Source organism: Rhamphochromis longiceps, linkage group LG5, assembly GCF_057381845.1.
Source record: "Rhamphochromis longiceps isolate RC_006_pf linkage group LG5, R_longiceps_female_GT1.1, whole genome shotgun sequence".
NCBI lineage: Eukaryota > Metazoa > Chordata > Actinopteri > Cichliformes > Cichlidae > Rhamphochromis > Rhamphochromis longiceps.
Window position 1 is genome coordinate 13,010,774 of NC_140561.1, and position 21,638 is coordinate 13,032,411.

The 21,638-nt window shown below is 40.8% G+C and overlaps 1 protein-coding gene and 1 long non-coding RNA gene across 2 annotated transcripts in view; one reads left to right on the top strand and one right to left on the bottom strand.

Moving 5' to 3' along the window:
• Window positions 1-15,224, top strand: part of tafa4b (TAFA chemokine like family member 4b) — a 49,269-nt gene extending 34,045 nt beyond the window's left edge. Inside the window, exons 5-6 of the mRNA XM_085405925.1 lie at window positions 12,072-12,196; window positions 14,331-15,224. Coding sequence (XP_085262051.1) covers window positions 12,072-12,196; window positions 14,331-14,342 — 137 coding nt within the window. The 3' untranslated portion in view covers window positions 14,343-15,224. The remainder of the gene's footprint in view (window positions 1-12,071; window positions 12,197-14,330) is intronic.
• On the bottom strand, window positions 2,601-5,469 carry LOC146669397 (uncharacterized). The gene is made up of 4 exons (XR_014911708.1): window positions 5,337-5,469; window positions 4,389-4,460; window positions 3,899-4,000; window positions 2,601-3,725 (listed from the first exon to the last, which is right to left on the bottom strand). It is a non-coding gene; the product is annotated as an uncharacterized LOC146669397 (long non-coding RNA).
• Window positions 15,225-21,638: the final 6,414 nt, after the last annotated feature.

Genomic DNA, 21,638 nt, shown 5'->3' on the forward strand with positions numbered 1-21,638 from the left:
ACCCCGTGAAACCTAGGAATGACCGAAGCTCTTTGGCAGTTTGTGGGCATGGCCAGTCTTTCACAGCAGTAATTTTGTCTGGGTCAGGCTGGATCCCCTGGGCAGATATTACATGCCCCAGATATTTCACGGAGGTTTGGAAGAACTTGCATTTAGAAGGGGATAACTTCAGACCAAACTCAGCAATGCGCTTAAGGACCTTCATCACCCGCTCTTCATGCTCTTCCAGTGAGTTGGAGAAGATTATGAGGTCATCTAGAAATGCAACAACCTCCTGGAGGTTAATTCCCTCCATCACTTTCTCCATTGTCTGTTGAAACGTGGCAGGGGAGTTAGTCAAGCCTTGAGGCATCCTCCGAAATTGCCATGTTCCAAACGGCGTTGTAAATGCTGTCTTGGGTCGATCACATGGCTCAACTTCAAGTTGATAGTACCCGCTCTTGAGATCTAAAACAGTGAACCATTTTGAACCAGAGAGCAGAGTGAACGTCTCCTCTATACGAGGCAATGGGTATGCGTCCTTTTTGGTGAGGTTGTTTAGTCTCCGGTAATCTACAACCATTCGCAGTTCCCCATTCTTTTTCCTTACAAGCACTACTGGAGAGGCATAGGGGCTATGTGACTCCTCTATAATGCCTGTTGCCAAAAGGTCTTGGAGGTGTCTTTTCAAATCATTGAAATCAGCGGGCGAAACACGTCTTGTCCGCTCTTTGAATGGGACATGAGGTTCTAACTCAATGCGGTGACTGACCCCCATCACACTACCAACGTCAAGATCATGTTTCGAGAAAGCATCTGATGCTTCTTTGACAATTCTAGCCTGTATGTGCTCTTTGAATTGTGGTGATATCAGGCTGTCCCCAAAATCAAGGCCAAGAAGCACGGCAGATTGGTTACTGTCCTCGCTATGAGAAGCTAGCAGGGACTGTGCCTGCAGAGGAGCATCTTCGGGCTGGGGGTTCAGATCAGGGAGTGCAACAGGAACCGCCCAATCAATGGGGGAGCACTCAGCAATAGCTGTTCCAGGATACAGTGTGATGCCCCGCCGAGAGGCATTTTTGACCGCAACTTTAAACTTACAGTGAGACATAGGTTTTACATCAACTATCTGGTCATAGATGATAAACCCCCCTGGTGTAGGTGTGTCCTCCGAGCTACACACAAGAGCTTGAAATTTATCGCTCCCAGGTTTAGTGTGGCAGATGGCTTTCAAAGTATACACCTCACCTGGTTTCAAATGCACCGGTACCTTGCTGGAGAGTGCAACACGGAGGGCTTTGACCTCGTCTGCTTGGGGGTCAGCCTGCTTGAAACATTCGGTATATGCCATGACCCAGTTAGTGTCAATGGGTAGAGTCTGCAGGAACTTTGCTCCACCCTTTTTTTGACAGTCTTGTAGCATGGGACCTAACACATTTGTGCCCACAAGAAGAGAAAACTTATCATTGTACGATTGATCTGGACTAACTAATGCTAAGATGTTGAAACACTTGTCTGTGCCACAAGCACTTTCAGGGAACTGAACTTTAGCCTCAATGTACCCCACATATGGTACCTTTTGTCCAGCCGCACCTTCGATGTCCAGTACCTCTTTTATAGAGAACAGTTCTCTATGAGAAAGATAGCGAGAATAGAATGACTCTGATATTATTGACACTTGGGACCCGGTGTCAATTAAACACCGACACGGAACTTGATCTAACCATGCTAAACCATCACAAGGCTCCCCAATTAGACCCTGAGGAAACTGGGGAGGCACCGTTGGAGCTGGGGCTTCGTACATGCACTGGCTTGAAGGCTTGGAACTGCTCTGACCATCAGCTCCTGCTCGTTCCACAGCAGGAGCTCCTACTGGTTTAAAGGCAAGTTGGACTGTGGACTATTCTGTCGCTGAGCCCTTGAACACTGGCTTTGCCCAGCACTGTGCCTCTCACACAATTTCTTTTGCACTAATATGGCATTGGTTGGGTTTGAACATTGTGGCAACATATGTGAATCCTCCCCACAATTATAGCAAAATTTCCCAACCCTTTTATGATCACCAGGTAGCCTAGCAGGAGTTGGTGGAGCTGGATTGTGGATTTTGGTTCTGTGCGATAGCTTCTGCCTACACTGTAAAAACTGTGACTAGAGGTTACTTAAAAAAGTTATGGCAACAAAGTGACACTTGAAATAATTAAGTAGATTTTAATTTCAAAAGATTTATGTAAAATGTAGAGAAAATGTTAATTAAATTCAAATAGAAAACAAAAGTAGATATTAATAGAATTAAACTGTAAATATGTGTTGGATTTAGGGTCAAAATCTCAAACTGAAGGTTGAAATTGCCCAACTTTACCAAAAAAAATAATTGATATGAAATAAGTCTCTGAGAAAAATTACTTTGAATTTACTAACTATCTGGCAAAGGTTTAGTAAAAACTTCCTAAAATATCCATTACAAAGAAATGAAATCTTCTTGTTTTTTCAGTAAAACTCAAATTGGATTCAATAATTTTCCAAATAAACCTTAAAAATAATGACTGAATAATAAGAGAAAATGAAATGAATTTTACTTATTTTCTGAGTAAAATGAATCTATTTCACAAAGAAAACATCAAAACAGTAATTTGTTTTATTGTGGAAAATAAAACACAGTAATTTATAATATAACATTTTTCTGCTCGTATACACTGAATTCTCATCAACAATCTCCTGATCTCCTAAATACATTCCTCTGCTGTAAATTTGTTTTAGTGTCATAAACAGTTTATCACACAGCTTTGTGTACAGAGCAACAGCAACATAAACTGCATGAATGTAAACCAGTTTTGTAAAAAAGAAATTAATCTTTAGACTGTAATATCAACATGAACCTGAAATTTGAATATCCTTTACCGTTTCCTTTATCTCTGTTACTTATTTATGATTGACAAACAAAAACTTTAGTTTGTCAATCTTTTGTTAAATTGAATCACTCAATATAACTGTAGAACAAAGGTTTTTCACTCATGTACATGGAATATCAATAATGTAAATCAACCTTTTATCCCAATTTGGATGTTTAACCTGAGAAAATCTAAGACACATGTAAGAGGAAGTAACATTTCTACAGCTACAGGACTGCACTTCTGTTAAATTTTAAAGTTGTTTTAAACCAATGTTTTATAGTAACATACACTATAAACAAAGAAAAGCTTCACTAGTGATTCCTCCAATTTGCTGCCTTTCAAACAGAATATTCCTAAGAAACTTGTAGGTAATAAAAAACAAAATTAAAATGAAGAGCACAAATACAGCCTGACACATTGCAGGTCATTTGGGTAAGATATGAATAAGATGAAATTAACTTAAAAACTGAAAAGATAGCTGCATCTAACAAAGACAAACCAAAGGTTTTCAGTGAGCTTACTTCCCTTTCATTCTTTCAGAGTCCTCGTTTAAGCCAATAACTTGTTCTTGAGGCTGTTCACTTTTGGTGAGAGCTTAGCACAATCCAGTTCAAGGAAAAGTTTCTGGAATACTTCCAAGGTGTATTTTAGCTCTTTGGGATAGGCAAGATCGACTGCATATGTCAATCCAACCAGCATTGCGCATGCTCTTGGAAAATTGCCCAGAGCAGGCATAACTCTCACACCCTCCAGCACAATGCCAATGTCATCCTCCTCAGATCCAACAGCCTTGATTTTGTAGATTTTCATCCTCTGTTCAGAAAGATCTTGTGACACACCATCCTCATCAGCATCCTGAAACAACAAACACATGGGTTTTCTGACTGTAGTTGCACACATGAAATATTTCCTGGACACATCCTGTAGCTGAATGACAAATAAAACATGATAATGCCTCAAATTATTTGAAACTTGACAAACACATATGAATAACAAAAACAGAATAATGTTTCTACTTCAACACTTACACTGTACTCTTTGATCAGTTGATCAATGGACTCCCCAAGGTACACCATCAAGCACTGAATAACCAGATTTCTGGTTATGTTATTGCTAGGATTGCTTGGTGACTGAAAATGAGCAAGAATTCCAAAAATTACCATCAGATAAGTGACCATTTATTAAGACAAAACTGTGAGAATTGGCAGTATTAAAAAAAACTGTTAAATATCAAATTATCATCACATGGAGCATTATGTGCGATAATTAGCTGATGTTAATGCACATGCCTGGGTGCTGACAGTCAACACAAAGGTATTGTCAACATGCTTGACAGGTTCAATCTTTAAATGTGTCGTTTTAGTAAATTACATTAATTTAGTCATTTAGTTTTTTTATCTAATTTAGTTTATGTTCGTCAGAAAGGGTTTTTCCTTCTTGGGACAAAACAAAAACCCAGCAATACCTGTACTTGTGTTTTTTTGTTTGTTTTTTGTTTGAAATGTCTGTGGAAAATACCTTGGCTATGATAGCCTGCAACTTCAATCCCATGCTGATCAGGTGAATTTAAGTTGAGGGATCTTCCATTACCTGAAAGGAAAGCAACATTATCATTTTTGACGTTTAGTCAGCTGTGTAAAAACCAAGGAGGAACCCACCCGGGGGATTAATAAAGTTTTATTTTATCTAATCTAATCTAATAACTTTAATCTCAGCCAAACCGATTTACTCATGAACAAATAAAACACTGAAAAAAACCAAACAATAACATTTTTAGGTTGTCTAAGTGACTTATACATTACGTTTAAACTGAGTAGCGAAACCCCGCGGTGATCTGAAAATGATGTGCCGGGAGTTGTGCCGTTCTCAGCGGCTTCAGTGACCCTCGAGCTCCCGGCTTGCTATCGAGCTGGTGGGTAGCAGATGCTCCAAAAACGTCGAAGCACTTTTGCAAACATGCGATATCTTGATAAACCGAGCAGATATTTGATGTTTACACAGCTACTTTCGCGCCTGAAAATATGTTAAAAGTTTATTTTGTGACCCAGAAAGATTACTAAGAGTAATTTTAAAACTTAGTAGCGGCCGCCATTATTGGAAACTGGAGTTCGAAAAACTGACTGTGGCTGACAAAATCACTCACAACTGACCGCAAAACCTTTTCATGAACTTTTAAACGTGGATGAAAGACGTTAAAACTCATCGGAATATACCGTTGATATTTTTTAATACGGTAAAACATGTGGTTAGTTAAAGCTGTTCAGTAACACAGTCGTGAAGGCTTGGAAAGTGACCTTGTGCTAGCAGTCCACTAACTGCCATTTGTGTAAAAATACGATACTATCATTACAGTGATGATTATTAATAAAATTTCGACGTATCATACTGTTTAAAACCTTTACTCAAAACCGATATACGTTATTGTTTAAACCGTGTCTTATATTTGAACAAATTAAGAAGTCTTACCTCTGACAAAATGGAGACGTCCACTCATGAAGCGCGTGTGTCCTGCACGTGGCACAAAGGATTATGGGCGGAAGTGTACAATGATTAAAATGAAAATGCTTTCATCAGTTAAATCTATTAGATTTCTTAAATTTTTTTAGTACTCAAACATTTTTTTTAAATCTACTCAACAAACCATTGCTGAATTTACCCCAAACAAAACTGTGTAAATTTAAATAACTGAACATCTCAAAATTGTTGAATTTTGCTTAGATTTGATTAAAACTACTCATACACGTTTTTACTGAGTAATAATTACTATTACTCTCCTATTAGATTCTAATTAACCCCAATCACAGTTTTTACAGTGTAGTTTTATCACTTTTGGGACACTGAGAATTTGCTGCAGATGAGCTGTTCATTAGCTCTGCTTCTAGCTGCCTGATTCTTTCCTCCAGTTGCTCTCTGGTACAAGCATCCAGCGCTGTGGGAGGTGTGCAAGAATGCCTACCGTCATCTGTGGCTACGAGTGTTCGAGCCTGCACTTTAGTTGAGGTGCCGCTCATGTAACGTCTCCTGCGCATTTCTTTTAACTGACTCTCTTTCTCATGCGTTCTGATTTTAAAAAGCAGCTCTGAGAAAGTGGGAATAACATGATGTGCAGATCCCACTATTTCTTTTAGATGCAGAGTGGCAATTAGAGAGTCATCCCAGCAACCTCTGAGGAACTGCTTTAGTAGCTGAACATCAAAATCACTTCTAGGTATGCCATTACCGTCAACTACCTCCTGCAGCAACGTCTGGAGTCGGCGCAAGTAATCAGATGCCTTTTCTCCACTATTCTGATGAGTCTCTAGGTACTGGATATACAGCTCTTCACCTCCAGTGACATTGCCATAAGCCTTGTCAAGCTCATCGAGATAGTCTTTTGGTGATGCTTGAGACCCAATAGAAAGGGCCACATTCAAAGCAGGGCTAGCCAAGCTATCGAGGAAAACACGGCGCTGCTGCCCTTCGGAAAGGGTAGAGTCATTTAGTACCTGTTTAGCTCTAAGTCGCCATACCCTGTACTCTACCTCATTAGGGGGTTTTGGAGAGTTTCCTGAAAATGAGCGGAGCTCAAAACCAGAGGGAGTGTGCATGGGCGAGTCATGTTTTACAATGTGCTCCACAATGACTCTCTGAACCTCCGCTGGCAAAGGATCAACAAGCAGGGAGTCCGCATCAAGTGCCTGTTTAGCCTTGGGCACATGGCCATCATCACAGGCGGCAGTTGACCTGGGACCTGGTGTGGACTGAGTTTTAACTCCCAAGGCAGGAGTTGAGGTAGCTAACCCCTTATATGTATCATTTTTCCCACACATGTGGCTCACTGCAGCCTGATTTAAAGTCATGGGGCTCACATTATATGCTAATGCCAGTTCGTTTACTTGTTCTCTGAAACTAGCAGTCACATCATCAATTGCTCGAGCAAGGGGGACCACATCATGCGCCAGGTGAAAACTGTCAGGTCCTTGAGGACAGTACTCATCTATCTGAATAACCTCCCAACACTCCCCATCTGCTGAATGTTCTCCATCTAAGAGCATTGGGGTAATGCACTCCATGAACTGACACAAAATAGTGTCAGGGAGACTATCTATTTGTTGAATTTTGACAACGTGATCCAGCAAAGCGAATGCTCTTTGCACCTCTTGTAGTTTAATCTCGGCTTTAGCCCCTTTTAACAAAACAGTGTACTCTGGATCAAAACCATACCTGTCACAAAACTCCATTGTCTCTCTCTGCAAAGCAGTAGATGAATTCACAGATGTCTGTGCATGTGCTTCAGGATAAAGTTAGTGATGCGCTCCAGTCCCTGTTCGGGCGCCAATTTTTTTCCTACTACTCTTAGTTGTAACCAATACGTCTACTCACCAAAGAATGAGTGAAGCAATATGGATAACAGCAGAGGACAATTTATTTAGGGTCTGATGGCAATTTACCATCGGTGTCCAGCACTTTAAAGGATTGATGGACTGGAGCACATCTGTCCTTAACATACCCTCTTAAACATCAGCTTGACACTGATATATCAAAGGAAACTTAACCGACTTTAAATGCAAATGTTTCAACCTGAACAACTTAAAACTTCTCTGGGATACAATGTAAACAAAGACAAGAAGAAGAAAAATATTTCCATCAATAGTCACTTTTCCTAACCAGGAGACAAGTGAATATATTATGTAAAGAGTCCTTTTTCTCAGTCCTGGGGTTGTAACACCACAACCTCCTCAGTCCGTAATCAGAGAGTGTCTATTTGACAATAACCAAAATGTCTTTGGATAGTCTTTGTGAATGCAAACAAAACAAAACAAAAAAACAAATGATATTAGCTGGCCAGCAAAATAAAGAGAGTGTATGGCACTGAGTGCGGGCGTGTGTGTGAGTACTTCGGTCCAAATAATCAAGGTCCGGATGGATGAAGGGATGGCGGCCGCTTGTCCTTTAATGGCACCAGTAAGGCAGCACAGTAGTAAGGCAGCACAGCAGTAAGGCAGCACAGCAGCGAAGCGTCTGGCAGGAGAACGAACAATAGTCCTTTTCAAGGCTACTGCAGAAGGCGATATTCCCCGCTAGCTCACCCCAGCTTGCTCTCTGGCACAGCTACAAGCCACGTGAGCTCATAGCCCCTCCCGCTAGGATGTACTACCACAGTCGACTGTCGTAAAGCAGCCGCAAACCAATAGCAATAAAAAAAACTCAAAATCATTGAAGAACATTTTATAACACCCAATATAGGTATATACATATATACTGAATATCACACAATATCAGATAACCAAATTAACACTGGGTTACAGAGACACAGTGGAAAGTCATCATTGTCACTTTAGCTTAATAATTTTAAAAGCAACTCAGCTGATGATTGTTTTTCCACTTTGTTTTGTTTTGTAAGAGAGACTTTAACTGAGACCAAAGAACAACTGTTACATGAGTCACGAGTCATGTGGTATGAAGCAGCAAGCAGTAGGTACTTAATGTTGCTCCCTTATTTCCTGTGGAGCCCCCACATCGGCTGGATCTGCCTATTGCTCAGGTGCAGAATTTTGCCACAGATGTCCTTCCTGATACCCTTATGTGCTCGCTATGTCTCAGGCCTCAGTCACACAGGCTGAGAGACCTGTTGGCGACCATCTGGCAGCCGCTGATCATGAGGGGGAAAATGTGCACCTCCTGACTAGTTGTGGATCATTTCTTCGGGTTTTCCTGCCAGTCACTAGCATGAAATGGATCACAAAGATGTACATGATGCTGCACTGAAAGGCCTGTTGCAAATGCTTTGGATGGCAGCAGATTCCCACCTTTGTTGTCTGTAGCTTGCATGGAAGACACTAACTTGTCTGTGAACACTTGCTAATTCCTCTCTGAGCTAAAATGAAACAGTGTGATGCAAACTGGAAACGGAGACCATTTGTCTTCAAAGTAAAAGTTGTCCTTATCGCTGCAACCAACACATCCCAAAAGGCACAGATTTTCTTCGAAGGAAAACATTCTCCACTGCTTGGTGAGTAGTTTGTGTCTGCAGACAAGTTGGCGTCTCCCATGCAAACTACTGGGTGACAATAGCAGTTCCAAGGAACTTTTCAGTTCAGCACCATATACACCTCTTTCACCAGTTCATGTGACCAATTTCAGGTTAGCAAATGCCAACAACCTCCAGCAACTGAATTTTTCCTTTTTTTCTGATGACCAGTAGCTACCAGGGTGGGTCACTGACAACTGTGTGGGGCTTTAGCATTTGATTTCAAAGAGACTGCCAGCAGCCATCATTTACTATTGACAACCAGGGGAATGCACATTTTTCCTGGTGGTTGCCAGATGCTAGCCGACGGGTCTCTAGGCCTGTGTGTTCTGAGCGCTAAGACAGCACACAGTCTTCCATAAATCCATCATGTATTGCTTATATGCTCTTTTTTGTTTGTTTTTGTACATAAAAGGCATATGTATATGCCATGCAGTTTGAGAGTTTTGATAGTGATAGTGGACGAAGTTGATTATTTTTGGACAGGTCGCTATTTAAGCCGGTTTCTGGTCTATGTGCTAAGTTAAACTAGCTGGAGGCTGTCTGTGGTTTCATATTTACTGTAGAGGCTCACGAGGGTCAGTAGTGTTAATATAAGTGGATTAGTGAACTATTCAAGATGACTATCTAAATCTTCTAAATGTAAATATTGAATTTCAGTCATTCAAACCGTTGCGCACCTGAAAAGCTTCCTACTGGCCTCTAAACTTCCTCCATCAGTACAGCGAGGAAAAATACGGCTCCAGTGGAGATAATTTCAGAACTAACTGGTGCACAGTATTGCTGTAATCTTTTTACCATTGACCTGTTGAGATCTCTGTCTGAATGCCGTCCAGTACTTGAATTATCCATGACATCACAGGCCACGTACAAACTCGTGTCCATTTTCTCACTTGACAGGCAGGTTCTTATGTGTCATGCCCCACCCTCCTAGTAATAGCATGAGATAAGGTGCAATAAACACTAACTCCATAATAGCACTCAAAGGCCATGCCTAGTAGCTCTATATAACACTCGAGCAGTACAAAGCACTGTCGTTGACACTGTAATGGCCACATTAACAATCATTACACAGCCATTGGTTTTTAGAACCGCTTACTGCCACTGAGCTCATGTATCATAACAGTGTGTTCAACATTAGCCTCATCATAGCGGCGAGAGGTTTTTTTGTGTTGACTGGGCAGCTTCAAGTTAGCTTTCTGCTTCTCGCCAATTTCCACTCCGCCTCAATTTGCTACTCTCCTCTTCCTGTGTTTTCTTTGTTTGATCTGCTCCTTTCACCACTACAATCAGTGATAGTCATCCTCAAACGGCCTCTTTCCTTTGCACCCTTCACTCTGCCTCCCCGAGTTCCTCTCACTGCTCATTTCCTCACTACAAAGATGTTTTCTTGGTGAACAGCTATTATTTAGTCTTGTCTCCCTCCCTCCCGCCCTCCTCTCCCTCTTTCTCTTAGTGGCACTGTTTTCTTCTCCCAGAATGCTTGAGAGAATTGGCCCATGTTCTTTTGCATTATGCAGTTGAAAGTCAATTTTCCTCACAATACCAGCTTATCTCATTCATTTGTTGGAAACAGCAGATATGAAAAAAAATTCTTTCTAAACACCATCAGTCCAGCAGCTTAATGGTGATGAAGTTGGGGAGATGGGATTCTTTTTTTCTTTCTGCATTCACCTTTGAGACTAAAGGATGGGCAGATGATGAGTTAGGAGAGCGGGGACTGAGTTATTCTCTCTTATTCTGTCTCTTGTCTACAAGGTGGGGTCAAATGATCTGTGAGATTTGAGTGCCAGCTGCTAAGATGGAGGAAACTTTAGCTTTTAATAGCGGATAAACTATAGCTCAGCCCAGACTGCATCCACTTTCCTACCTGTGCAACAGGATCCAGTAGCTCAAGACCATATTTACCAAGTCAGGTACATTTTCAGTCGTGTGAGGACATGCTTGAAAAACTATAATAACATGACATTCACAAAAACATAGATTCTGCACTGTATAGATGTGCAGTCAAATATGAGCGAATGTGCGGCATTGACCATGTTACCTCATTGTTCACCCACATGAGATATTATTGCATTAATATGAACCATGGCACTGGAACTAAGTGAATATGTCAGATGTCATACCGTTATTCTACATATAAAAGTGTCAAACCACGGCTGGAATGACGGTGGGAAAGTGTTTTACCTTAACGTGATCAGTTTTCATCCGAGACTACAATAAGAGAAGAAGGGTGCATCAAGCTTTGTTCACTGAAACACAGAAAAACAGCTTTTTAACAGATCCAGGAGTTGCTAACAAAGAACCCAACGCCACAGCAGTTCTGTCAAAGCGGCAGCTCTCTGAAACATCATCATGCTGGGATGATTTGAGTTATTAGATTTGGTTCAAATATGTCCTTGACTGGATGCTGCCATTAATCAAAACTTAGGTAATTCTAATAATTAGAATTATTTCGTTTAATACGATTAGAACAAATATGAAATCTCCACAAGTGTTTTGTTTTTGTGATCCTGCATGCATATCCTGCCGTCCAAGTTTTTCTTAGTTTGAACAGAATAAAAGTTGTTGCAGTCGGTAAATAAAACACAGCTTCTAATTGTTTGCTTTAGTACAAAGAGCTCTTTTTGCCCTGCAAAAATCATACAGCACTTCAGAATCAGCATGTTGTCTTAAATAAATGAGCCTTTTTTTTATTGATAGAATTTCTTCTTCATAATCCTATTTTTCCCTTGGTCTTATGCAATATGAATAATGCTGGTTCCATTCACTTAATGTGTTTTGCTGATTTTGCATGTAACAAAAGGCAATTAAATGATAAGCAGAAATTTCATTTGAATTACAGGAAGTGACTGTCAGCTCCTCATGCAAATTCACACATCTGCACAAGAAGCAAAAAAAAAAAAAAAAAAAAACACAAACAAGTGAACATCAGCAGTGTTGCAGGAGGGAACTTTTCAACTCTTCTCATTCTACTTATGAATACAAAAAAACCCATTAATCTTTATTCACAGTGTGCTGTCCATGGTTCTGGTGGTTTCCAGTGATCAGTGTTAATTATTGCATGGTGTGCTGGTCACGTTGGTGTTGTAAATTTGCCTTATTCTAGCCTTTTGCTCTTCATGTCATATAATCCATTTACTAACCCTCCGTCTTTAATTTTCTCTCTGAACATCCGCTCACTACTCCAGCGTCCATTGTAGCCCAGAAGTGGTGGTGTCAAATGCAGCCATGTATGGATGGGGAGGAGTGTAAGGTCCTTCCTGACCTGACCGGTTGGTCCTGCAGCACTGGCAACAAAGTCAAAACCACCAAAGTAAGAAGAATGCATTTGTCTGTTTGTCTACACCTGCCTGCTCTCTCTCTCTCTCTCTGATGTGAAATCACTGATCAACGCTTCTCCTTTTCATGGATTTCTTACCTGTGTTTTTTGCGCTTCTGCACCGTGACCTACGTGCAGTGTGTAACTCTAATTATAGCGTAGCCTTTGAAATCTTTTCATCAGCGTGCTACAACAAAGCGTGTAAAATTATCAGTGCTCACATCAAAAAGTCCCACGAGAATCATGTGATGCCCAAAAAAACAAAAAAAAAAAAAAAAAATGCATGTATTACCAACCTAACTAACATTTGATGTAGATAGATATGACCTTGATCTTCAATTCAATTGATTTGTTTTGTCTGTGAAACATCTTGCTTGAATTAGTGTTGAGTAAACAAACTTTCAACTTGATGACTCTTGCTAGTGTTCGTATTGTATACGCCAGTATATGAAAAGAAAAAACTCAGAAGGGCTTCCCAAGAAAATTAAAGTTGATCTTGTAAACAGAGATTGTTTGGATCTTCAAAATGCCCACAGAAGACCGCAGTCTAATTTAATCACTTATTTCAGAGATCATTATAAATTACAAAGAAAATACAGCGCTAATCAACAGGCAAGCCTCCAGGTGATTGTTTGTGGAGCTCCTGTAGCCGTATCTCTTCAGGTAAGACGAATCAAAAAGAACAAAAAACAAAAACAACCATCACAGTAAACCTGAGACCTCTGTACAGTCTACCCCACACAACCGCCATGTGATGTCGAGTAAACTGATGCTATTCATATGAGATAAATTGATTTAAATGAGGGCCCTTCATGGCCCTTTGTAATCTGCTGAAGTGTGAAAGTTAATTTGTGGGTCTGACGACCGGGCAGTGTGTGTGCATGCGCCAGAGTGCGTGCCGTGGGATGGAGCAGGTGTTTATTTACAGGTGAAATATAAAAAGAGAAACAGTTGGACGGGAAAGCGGCGCAGGCGCCATAAGACTAATTGCTCAAGAGATGGCATAACAGAACAACATCTGTCGCATTCATTAGAATGCATTATGGCTGGGGCCTTCCACAGAGGCTTCACAATTAAGAGTCGTAATTAAATTGGTGAGTGGGGTAGACTGAGGAACAGAGGCACTGCCGAGCTCAGTCACAGGCAGTGGAATTAATGACCCTGGGCCTAACACCAACTCTGGGACTGATAGGTGCAATTATCCCTGTTTTGTTGCACGTTGCCGTCTCTCTTCTTCTTCACTCCCTTCCTCTCCTTTTTGTCCCTCCTACCTTGTCTGATGAGGCCTTTAAGCTAACTGCATCAGTGGACATTAATTGTGAATTTGCAAGGTGCTTTGGGACTGGCGAGCAGTTACTTGGAGACTTGGTGGCAGATGTCACTGTAGATAGTTGCAATGAGACATCGATTCCTTGGCAACTGCTCACACGGCCCTGCTCTCTTACTTTCTCTGCAGCTCTGCTCTTTAACTGGGTCTCTCTTTATTCCTCTGACCTCCTTGTACCACCTCAGCATATTATTCACCATGATGATCAGTATATGTCAATCTTTCTTTCACTCCCACACGGCGTAGGTGTGTTGTAGAAAGATGCATAGATTGCCTGACTGAGGCATCATCATTTAACAAGAAACAGCAAAAACACCACACCATGAGATCTGTATTTTCATTCTTACTTAATGTAGTTTTATTTGCAGGAGTGGAACAAGCAGAATTAATATTTTATGCATGAACATATCTGGTCATTATACAGCATAAACACACACCGCACTGGGTTTGCTGGGAAACAAGTTCTTTACATCTGCAATTACACTCCTTCAGCTCTCTGTTCAAGTGTAAACAAACCATTGCAGCTCCAAGACATGTGAAATTCAGCTTAACCAGTTGAGACACTGTTGGTTCTTGCAATCAGACCACCGGCTAGACTGCCAACAAGCTCTTTTGGTCCAATGAAAAGGACACAGAGGCTGAAATACAAAGGAAATTGTTTGACTTTAAATATTCACCCCTGACATCCGATTGTCTCTTTCAAATAGAAACATTTGTTCAGCCACTGTGAAGCACTTCATGTGATTAGATGTCTCTGCGACCCTGATTCTCTTCTCTTCTCTCTCTTTTTTTTCTTTTTAGGTCACCCGATAGCAAGAGAGCCACCGAGCCATGAGGAAACATGAAGCTTTCCATGTGGAAAGGATGGATGACTCACACATATTGTATTTACTGTAAGATGCGGGAAAGGAAAGGACTGCTGTCAAGATATCCATCACAAAATAATGGGATCAAACGTACTCATCACAAACTATGTTCACTTGGCAACATGGAGCCACGTGTACAGCATATGTAATATGCTGGTTGTTGAGACCAATGGACTACAATCAGGGTACCAGTGGACAATAAGGCGACTCTTTTTTCCAATAATGAACAGTTTGGATTAATCAGAAACGTTTGATTTCAAACTCCAATTAAGCATTTCAAAGTATATATTTCAACAAAGCTTTCTGGGACGAGCGTAAGATGTGAACTAGAGGCGGCGCTGAGAGTGTTGCTGGACACGGTTCAGACCTGTTGAACATATACTGGAAACACTGGCGGCAGTCTGGATGGGTACATGAGAGTTAGCAGCTTATAACTAGCAAATAGCAAATTAGATTTAAACGGCTCTTGTGGGTCAAGTCACTACCACAAAGACTGTTTTGCGGGAGTCATTTTGCAGTTCTAATTAGGAATTGCAATAGGATCATAACAACATATTAAAAATTCATGTAAGATATTTGCACTAGTCGAAGCCGTTTGGGAATGTTTTGTTTTTCTAGATATCTCTCATCTTTTTGCTGTGGATGTCACATGAAACTCAAGGTGAGCATTTTGTAAAGTGTCTGACACTTGAAGTAGATAAATATGTATATCACACCTCACTCATTCTGAGTAGTTATTTGTTTAAAAAAAAAGGCTCAGACTGTCGAGCTTCACTTACATACAGCTTGGTACAATATGAACTATTAAAGTGTGATTCATCCGTCTCATTTTTTTGCCCAGAGAAATTTTCCAGGCTCGGCCTTCAGAGTTATATATCTTTGATCTGTTTTATTCGGTACTGCGACATCTCTTATTTTGACTGTTGAAAGGAGGACCATAAATGCTCAAACAAGTGTGACCTGTTCTAATGTTGTTATTTCTTTCTTCCTTCTTTTTTTTTCCTTGCTGAAAATGTTTTCCAAATATTCTGGTTCTTAATCTTTAAAAGCACCACAGATACAAACCCACCGCACGATGAGGTTTCTTTTTAGCTTCTTTTTATTAGACGTGTTAGTTTTTTTGCACGCACGTTGCCTATCCGGTCGTTAAGTCTGACGTCACAAGCCGTGTCTGGGCCTAAACTCCGCTGCAGGTCCATATATCAAACGATCACTATGGCATTACTGAGAGTTGAAAAACTGTCTAAAGTCTTTCATCTTTAATAAAATGATCAGCGTTCTGCTCTACCAGGTGTAACAATTGAGTTTAACATCCAGGCATCCATGAAAACGGAATTTATGACATAAGTAAAGTAAGTAAGTAAAGTTTATTTATTAAGCGCTTTTCATAGACAGGTAGTCACAAAGCGCTGCACACAGAGATTAAAATAAACAATACGATAATTAGCAAATGCATGATATACACAATAGGCCTATAGAGTTTAAATGTAAATCAAAAATATAAAAATGTAAAAAAGCATTGGTCAACAGAAAGCTTGTTTAAACAGTAAAGTTTTTAACTGTTTTTAAAGGATTCCACAGAGTCAACCAAACGTAGTTGTAGAGGTAAACTGTTCCACAGACATTTGACAACGGAGTTAGAAGTTAGCAGGAAGTTAGCTCGCTAGCTTCTATCTAAATACGATATAGCATGTCCTGACTGCGGGGTTTTGGAAACAAATTAAAACGTACAGCTCTGTTATCACTTCCAACATAAATGAAGACAGAAAACTAAACAGCAGTGACGTTTGTAGGGTTACTGAAGTTGGGCTAGCTGGTATATAATGATGTGCTACGTGACCGCTAGCGACACAGCTATGTTAGCATAATATAAACAAGCTAACTTTTTTTCCACTGATAAAAGTTAACATGAGTGTTCTCGGTGGTCAGGAACAAATGTAATCGCATGGCAGGATGCTGTAAAAGGACCAAACTTCAGCCAGGAGAACAACTGAGATAATCCATCCACAATACGAGGTTAGTCATTCATATACTGCTGCATGGGCTGGGCTGTAGTTACATCCTAAGGTTTTAAAACTGAGCTTAAATAAATGATTAGCGGTAATAAAAGCCGAGGGAGGTCAACAGGGATCACTGACTGTTTTAGGAGCTTTTTGAGACTAAATAGAAGAAAATACAAAACATTAAACATGTTAACAACACAAAAGCCATATTAAACGCAGACTACTTTAGGCCCGGAAGTAGGATTCGTCACGTCATCGACCTGATTGATTTTCTCCAGAATTACCCTCCGTATCAAAGCTTGGGTGAGACATACTGAAATAATTGCCACAGATAATGGCAGTTCAACATTTTGCAAACATGTTTTTTTTCTGTACAAGGCTCGATCATTACAGCCCTGAGTGCAGTAGCATCGCGCCCTGTACAAACATCATAAATCTCTCTATTATCTTTGTCCCCCCCTTTCTTTGAATCTTTCTCTCCTTCTCTTGTGCCCTCTCCTTCTCTCTTTTTTCCCACTGTAATGTCTGAAACAAATGATGGCACAGATGAAAGTTTTCACGCAATCTACCCCACGCACTGTATCTTAATTTCTCAGCTGTTCGGAGTAGTTTGCAGCTTTTTGCACTGATGCTTTCCAAATCATAACCCCGCCCCCCACCCCCCCCTCCCCTCTTGTGGACACACAACCAAAAGAAAGTGTTTTTCAAACTGCATCATTCTGCCTCTCTGATTTGTGAATGTCTTGGGTTAGTGTGCCCAAGGGTGAGCCTGGTGGGGGCTGCTCCTCTGTGAATGAGAGCCTCTGCTTTCAGACATGCTGCCTTGTGAGCTATGATAAATTTGTGGGAGCTGAGCAGCTAACTCTCCGGCTCCAATGCCGAGCTCTGAGCCAGAGGGAGCTTGGGGACAGCAGGGCTACCGGTTGCAGGCAGTTCCACTCTCTCATTACTGAGAGGCCTGGATAGCACTGGGCTTCTCTCGGGAACACTGACATGGAATATTTTTAGGCTTACGATGCAGCACTGCAGTTAGGCCAGTCACACCAAACTGCCCTCTTTCCACGAGCGGCGTATCAGCAACAATGGTCCTTTGGAGAGGGAAATATGATGGCATCCTGTAACTGCATTCACGCTCAAGCAAAAACACCTACGTCCACATGAGCTCATTCTTTTTTAAACTTTTTTCCGTTTCATGCATATGCACACGGGCGTGGGAGAGCTGGAATTCGCAGAGAAATTGGCAAGCCTTAATTACAGCAACCAGAAGCTAATGGAAAGGTCTTGAGATCTGTGCAACATCAAACTATATGGTGGATCTGTTTCCCATTCGCCCCTCCTTCCCACTCTCTCTTTCCCTCCCTCAGAGAATTCATGTTCTGTAGATGAGCCTGGCGCCTTGCTCCCCTTCGTCCTACATGGCTCTCTGCAGCAGAATCAATATTTGAGGACTATTTGCGCCGCTCCCCGGTGGCTGGGGTTTGACGCTCCAGCTCCACCTTCAGTTTCAACTGTGTTTAGAAAGACAAAAAAAGAGCTGCCAGGGACAGATTCAAACCTCGTCCCAGGTCACCAGTATTTAACGAGAAAATCACCAGAGTGCACCGTATGTACTTTTACTATTGCTGTGCTGGACAACCAACTCTGCAGCAGAGAAGCCACACACTACTCTGCACAACACTCCACTTGTGCTAGTTTATAAGAAGTAAGTCTAAAAAACCCACTAAGAACCCTTGAGGTATCTTGGAAGAATTTATATTACCATTTTCACCTTTAATGATGCTACACTGAATGCAAATTTAGCAGACATCAATGTCTATGCAAGGCTATATACATTATCCATTCTTTGTTTTTAAAAAAAGCTTAAACCCTGCTTCCAAAACCTTTGTTGCTAGCTAGCTTTTAAAAAATGATGAAAGAAATGTATTCTATGTATAAACTGTGCTTACATCACATTATCTAGTGTGAAAAATAATCTTGTTTTTAACTGGAAGGGGATGTGTCTTAGTGTGTCAGTGGGGGTCTAACCTCAAACACCCCGTTGAGACTGGAAGCTTTCATCTCCATGGGTTAGCAACTGGTGGGACCCAGAGGGTAGGATCCTTAGAAGCAAACAAGCAGCATGGAAGAAAAGACTGCAGAATATCATACTAATGAGAGGATAGATAGCTGGAGTAAAAATGGAAAACAGAAGAATGACAAGATACCTACAAGAGATAAAGAGGTACAGCTGTAGTGTTTTGAGAAGTGGGGGAGAGTCTGAGGAGACTTTTAAGTATTTATTTGTTCATGTGTGAAGTCTGGTTGGTCAGCTCCAGAGAGGATGCATACATCATCAAACCAAACACCAAAAAGTCCATCGTCACACTTGTTGAAAATTTGTGCAATCATTATCTAACGAGGGAGAAAAAAATGGATGAAAAGCTTTTGTCTTATTCATCATACTTTGTCAAGTCCAATTTGCATTAGCCTCCAGCCACGTCTGACAAATATGGGTTCAGGATTCATTTTACGTGAGAGCTGTAATCTTCAGATGAAGTGAGTCGGTGAGAGGCAGGTGAACTTGACTCGGTTGTAGGAAAAGAAGAGTTCGCTGTTGCAGGAGGAAGAGGCTGGAAAGCCTCGCTGTCTGAAAGTGACACTGATTTAATATAAGTCAGAGGCAGATTAGCAGATGAAGAAGATCTGATTGGTTTTATTGTTGCTGGATGGCACTCGCTGGTCTCGTCACTGTCACTTCAGATGGAACAAATCAACCCGGGCCAAAGTGTTTCCTTTAAGAGAGCAAATCATTTTAGCCCAAAACCATATTATTCACACCACATCTAATTGCATTCAGGCCTTTTATTATCGCTGAGCTCACTTGAGAGCACAATGCAGTAATTTGCCTTCATTTTGAATCATGGGGCAGGATGTTAGAATAGTGCAACAGCAATAGCCGTCACGTGGTTTTTATTGGCCACCACAGCTGGTTGGCTGTCAGGTGATGGTATGGGGATTAATTGCATTATCTCCAGTCTCTTACCCAGCATAGAAAATGTGACAAAACACCCTAACATAGCCCATTAAAATTCTATGAAACCAGGAAAAAAGAGAGGACAAACAATCAAAAGCGTCTTTAATATTCATTTTGTGGCAGGCCTGCGACTGGCCGATATTGACGGTGGAGTGAACGGGGGGAGACATTAACATCTTCTCCCTCGCTGCTTCCTTTCGCTGAGCCGTCCCTTGCTGCGTCGTCAAACTCACTTATCTCTCTGAAGCAATTAGCCACTGGAGGCTCCATTGACCTGAGCCTTTGTTAGACTAACGGGTTACATTAGCATGGCCGTAGCCTGGCAGGCTTGGCAATGCATGTGTCGTTGCCAGTGCGAGCAGCACTGATAAAGAGGGGCCCTGCAGTCTGTGGGTGTGTGTGCACAGGAGGATTAAGGAGCTATTATTAACATATTAACTGTCCATTACCATTTTGGCACTTATACTGAATACCTAGTATATGCACTCTGTATATATGTATACTATACACGTGTTTGCTGCAGTCCTGTTTACATAAGGAAGGTGTCTCATATCTGAGTCAATATGGTTTTCTCTGCATTTATGCTATGGCATTCAAAAAATTGAGAAGCTGAATGCAAAGCAACACTGATAATGTACACAGTAGATATCAGACTTCAACAATATGCGTCCTGATGCACAATATTCCATTGTATTTGCTGGCGTGAGGTGCATACATACAGTAGAAGTGACAGATTTAATTCTGCCTACTGACACTTTAAAATTCCTCAGATATGCACATGACAGTAAAAACACTGCTTGCTCTCTCAGCTGAACATATAACAATAGAGAGACCATGCACTTAGCTGGGGAATATGGTGTGGTAACAGTGCTATTTAAAGCTCACGTCTATTTTGTGAATATTGCATTTACTTTACTGTCACACTGTATGACTGCCAGCTCCAGACCATATAACAACAGAGGGTCCATATTTAGACAGCACATAAATATGCATTGAACTCTCTGATAAACAGCCAGCATTTACGTTAAGCAGAGAAATGGGCTACTACTGCTAGAGTGTTTGCACCAATGACAACAAAAGCTAAATTTGCAAGCATTATTCATAATTAATTATCATAGTGTGATACTCCTTCCTTATTTACCAAATTAATGGTTTGTTTTCCTGAGAAATGTCTCCTGTCTGGCATGTTGGGTGGAGAAACAGCATCCTCATAAATTTCCCTGGCAGGTGGGGCATGGAGAGAGTGATGAGACAGAACAAGGGAGGATCAAACACAAAGAAAACCATTAGTTCCACTGACTCGCTGCTGATTTTTACAACTTTAAAGTCATTCCTTGCAGAGACCTTGCAAATTCTACCATGCTGTGGTACTTGTCATGTAACGTGGAGTCAAGCTCATCCCCCAGCTAGCCACTCTTTGCTCTACAACCATGTGTAAAACAGTGGGTTTTTCCTTCATTCAACTTTATGCATCATTGAATTATGTAACAGTGGTTTTGTGTCCAAATTGTCAACTATAATGGATGTCTTCTCTTGTCATGTCATATTTTCGATTAGGCTTAAAGCAGCACTTTGCCGATGCTTCTCGTGTAGCCATTGTCAGCTTTTAGAAAGTACAGCTCCAACAGAGCGTTAAAATGAGGTTGTTGTTACACTCAGCTTATTTAACCCTTGTATGGTGTTCGGGTCTGTGAGACCCGTGTTCAGTTTTTTTCAAAAGAAAAATTAAACAATTAATTATTTTTTCACGTGTAAATGTGTTGTGTCTTTCCACTCACTCCACTTGATTATAACTGATTTATTTATAACATTTTATATAAAAGAAAAACGAGAAGCACATTAATTCATAAATGTGATCTAACAAAGGTAAAGGGAAAAAATTAACCATGTTTGCTGTTCACATGTCTTGTAATTGGGATGAAGTAAACATCTGTTGAGTAATTTAACATAAAATTGTTTGATAGTGTTAATTTGGAAAGCCAAAACTCTAGCGGGTCCACCAGACCCATGAACACTGGCTGAGTAACAAAAATACGAACACCACACAAGGGTTAAGAAGGAATTTCACTCTTAGCTGTAAGGTCTGGTGGGCAGACAGAATCTGATATAAGATGGGAAGCATCCGAGCATTAAGAAAACCTCATTCAAAATAAAGCTCGCACTTTTAATAAAACAAATCACCTCGAAAAATTGTTACGGCCCAAGCAGCAAAGGCATAGATAACACA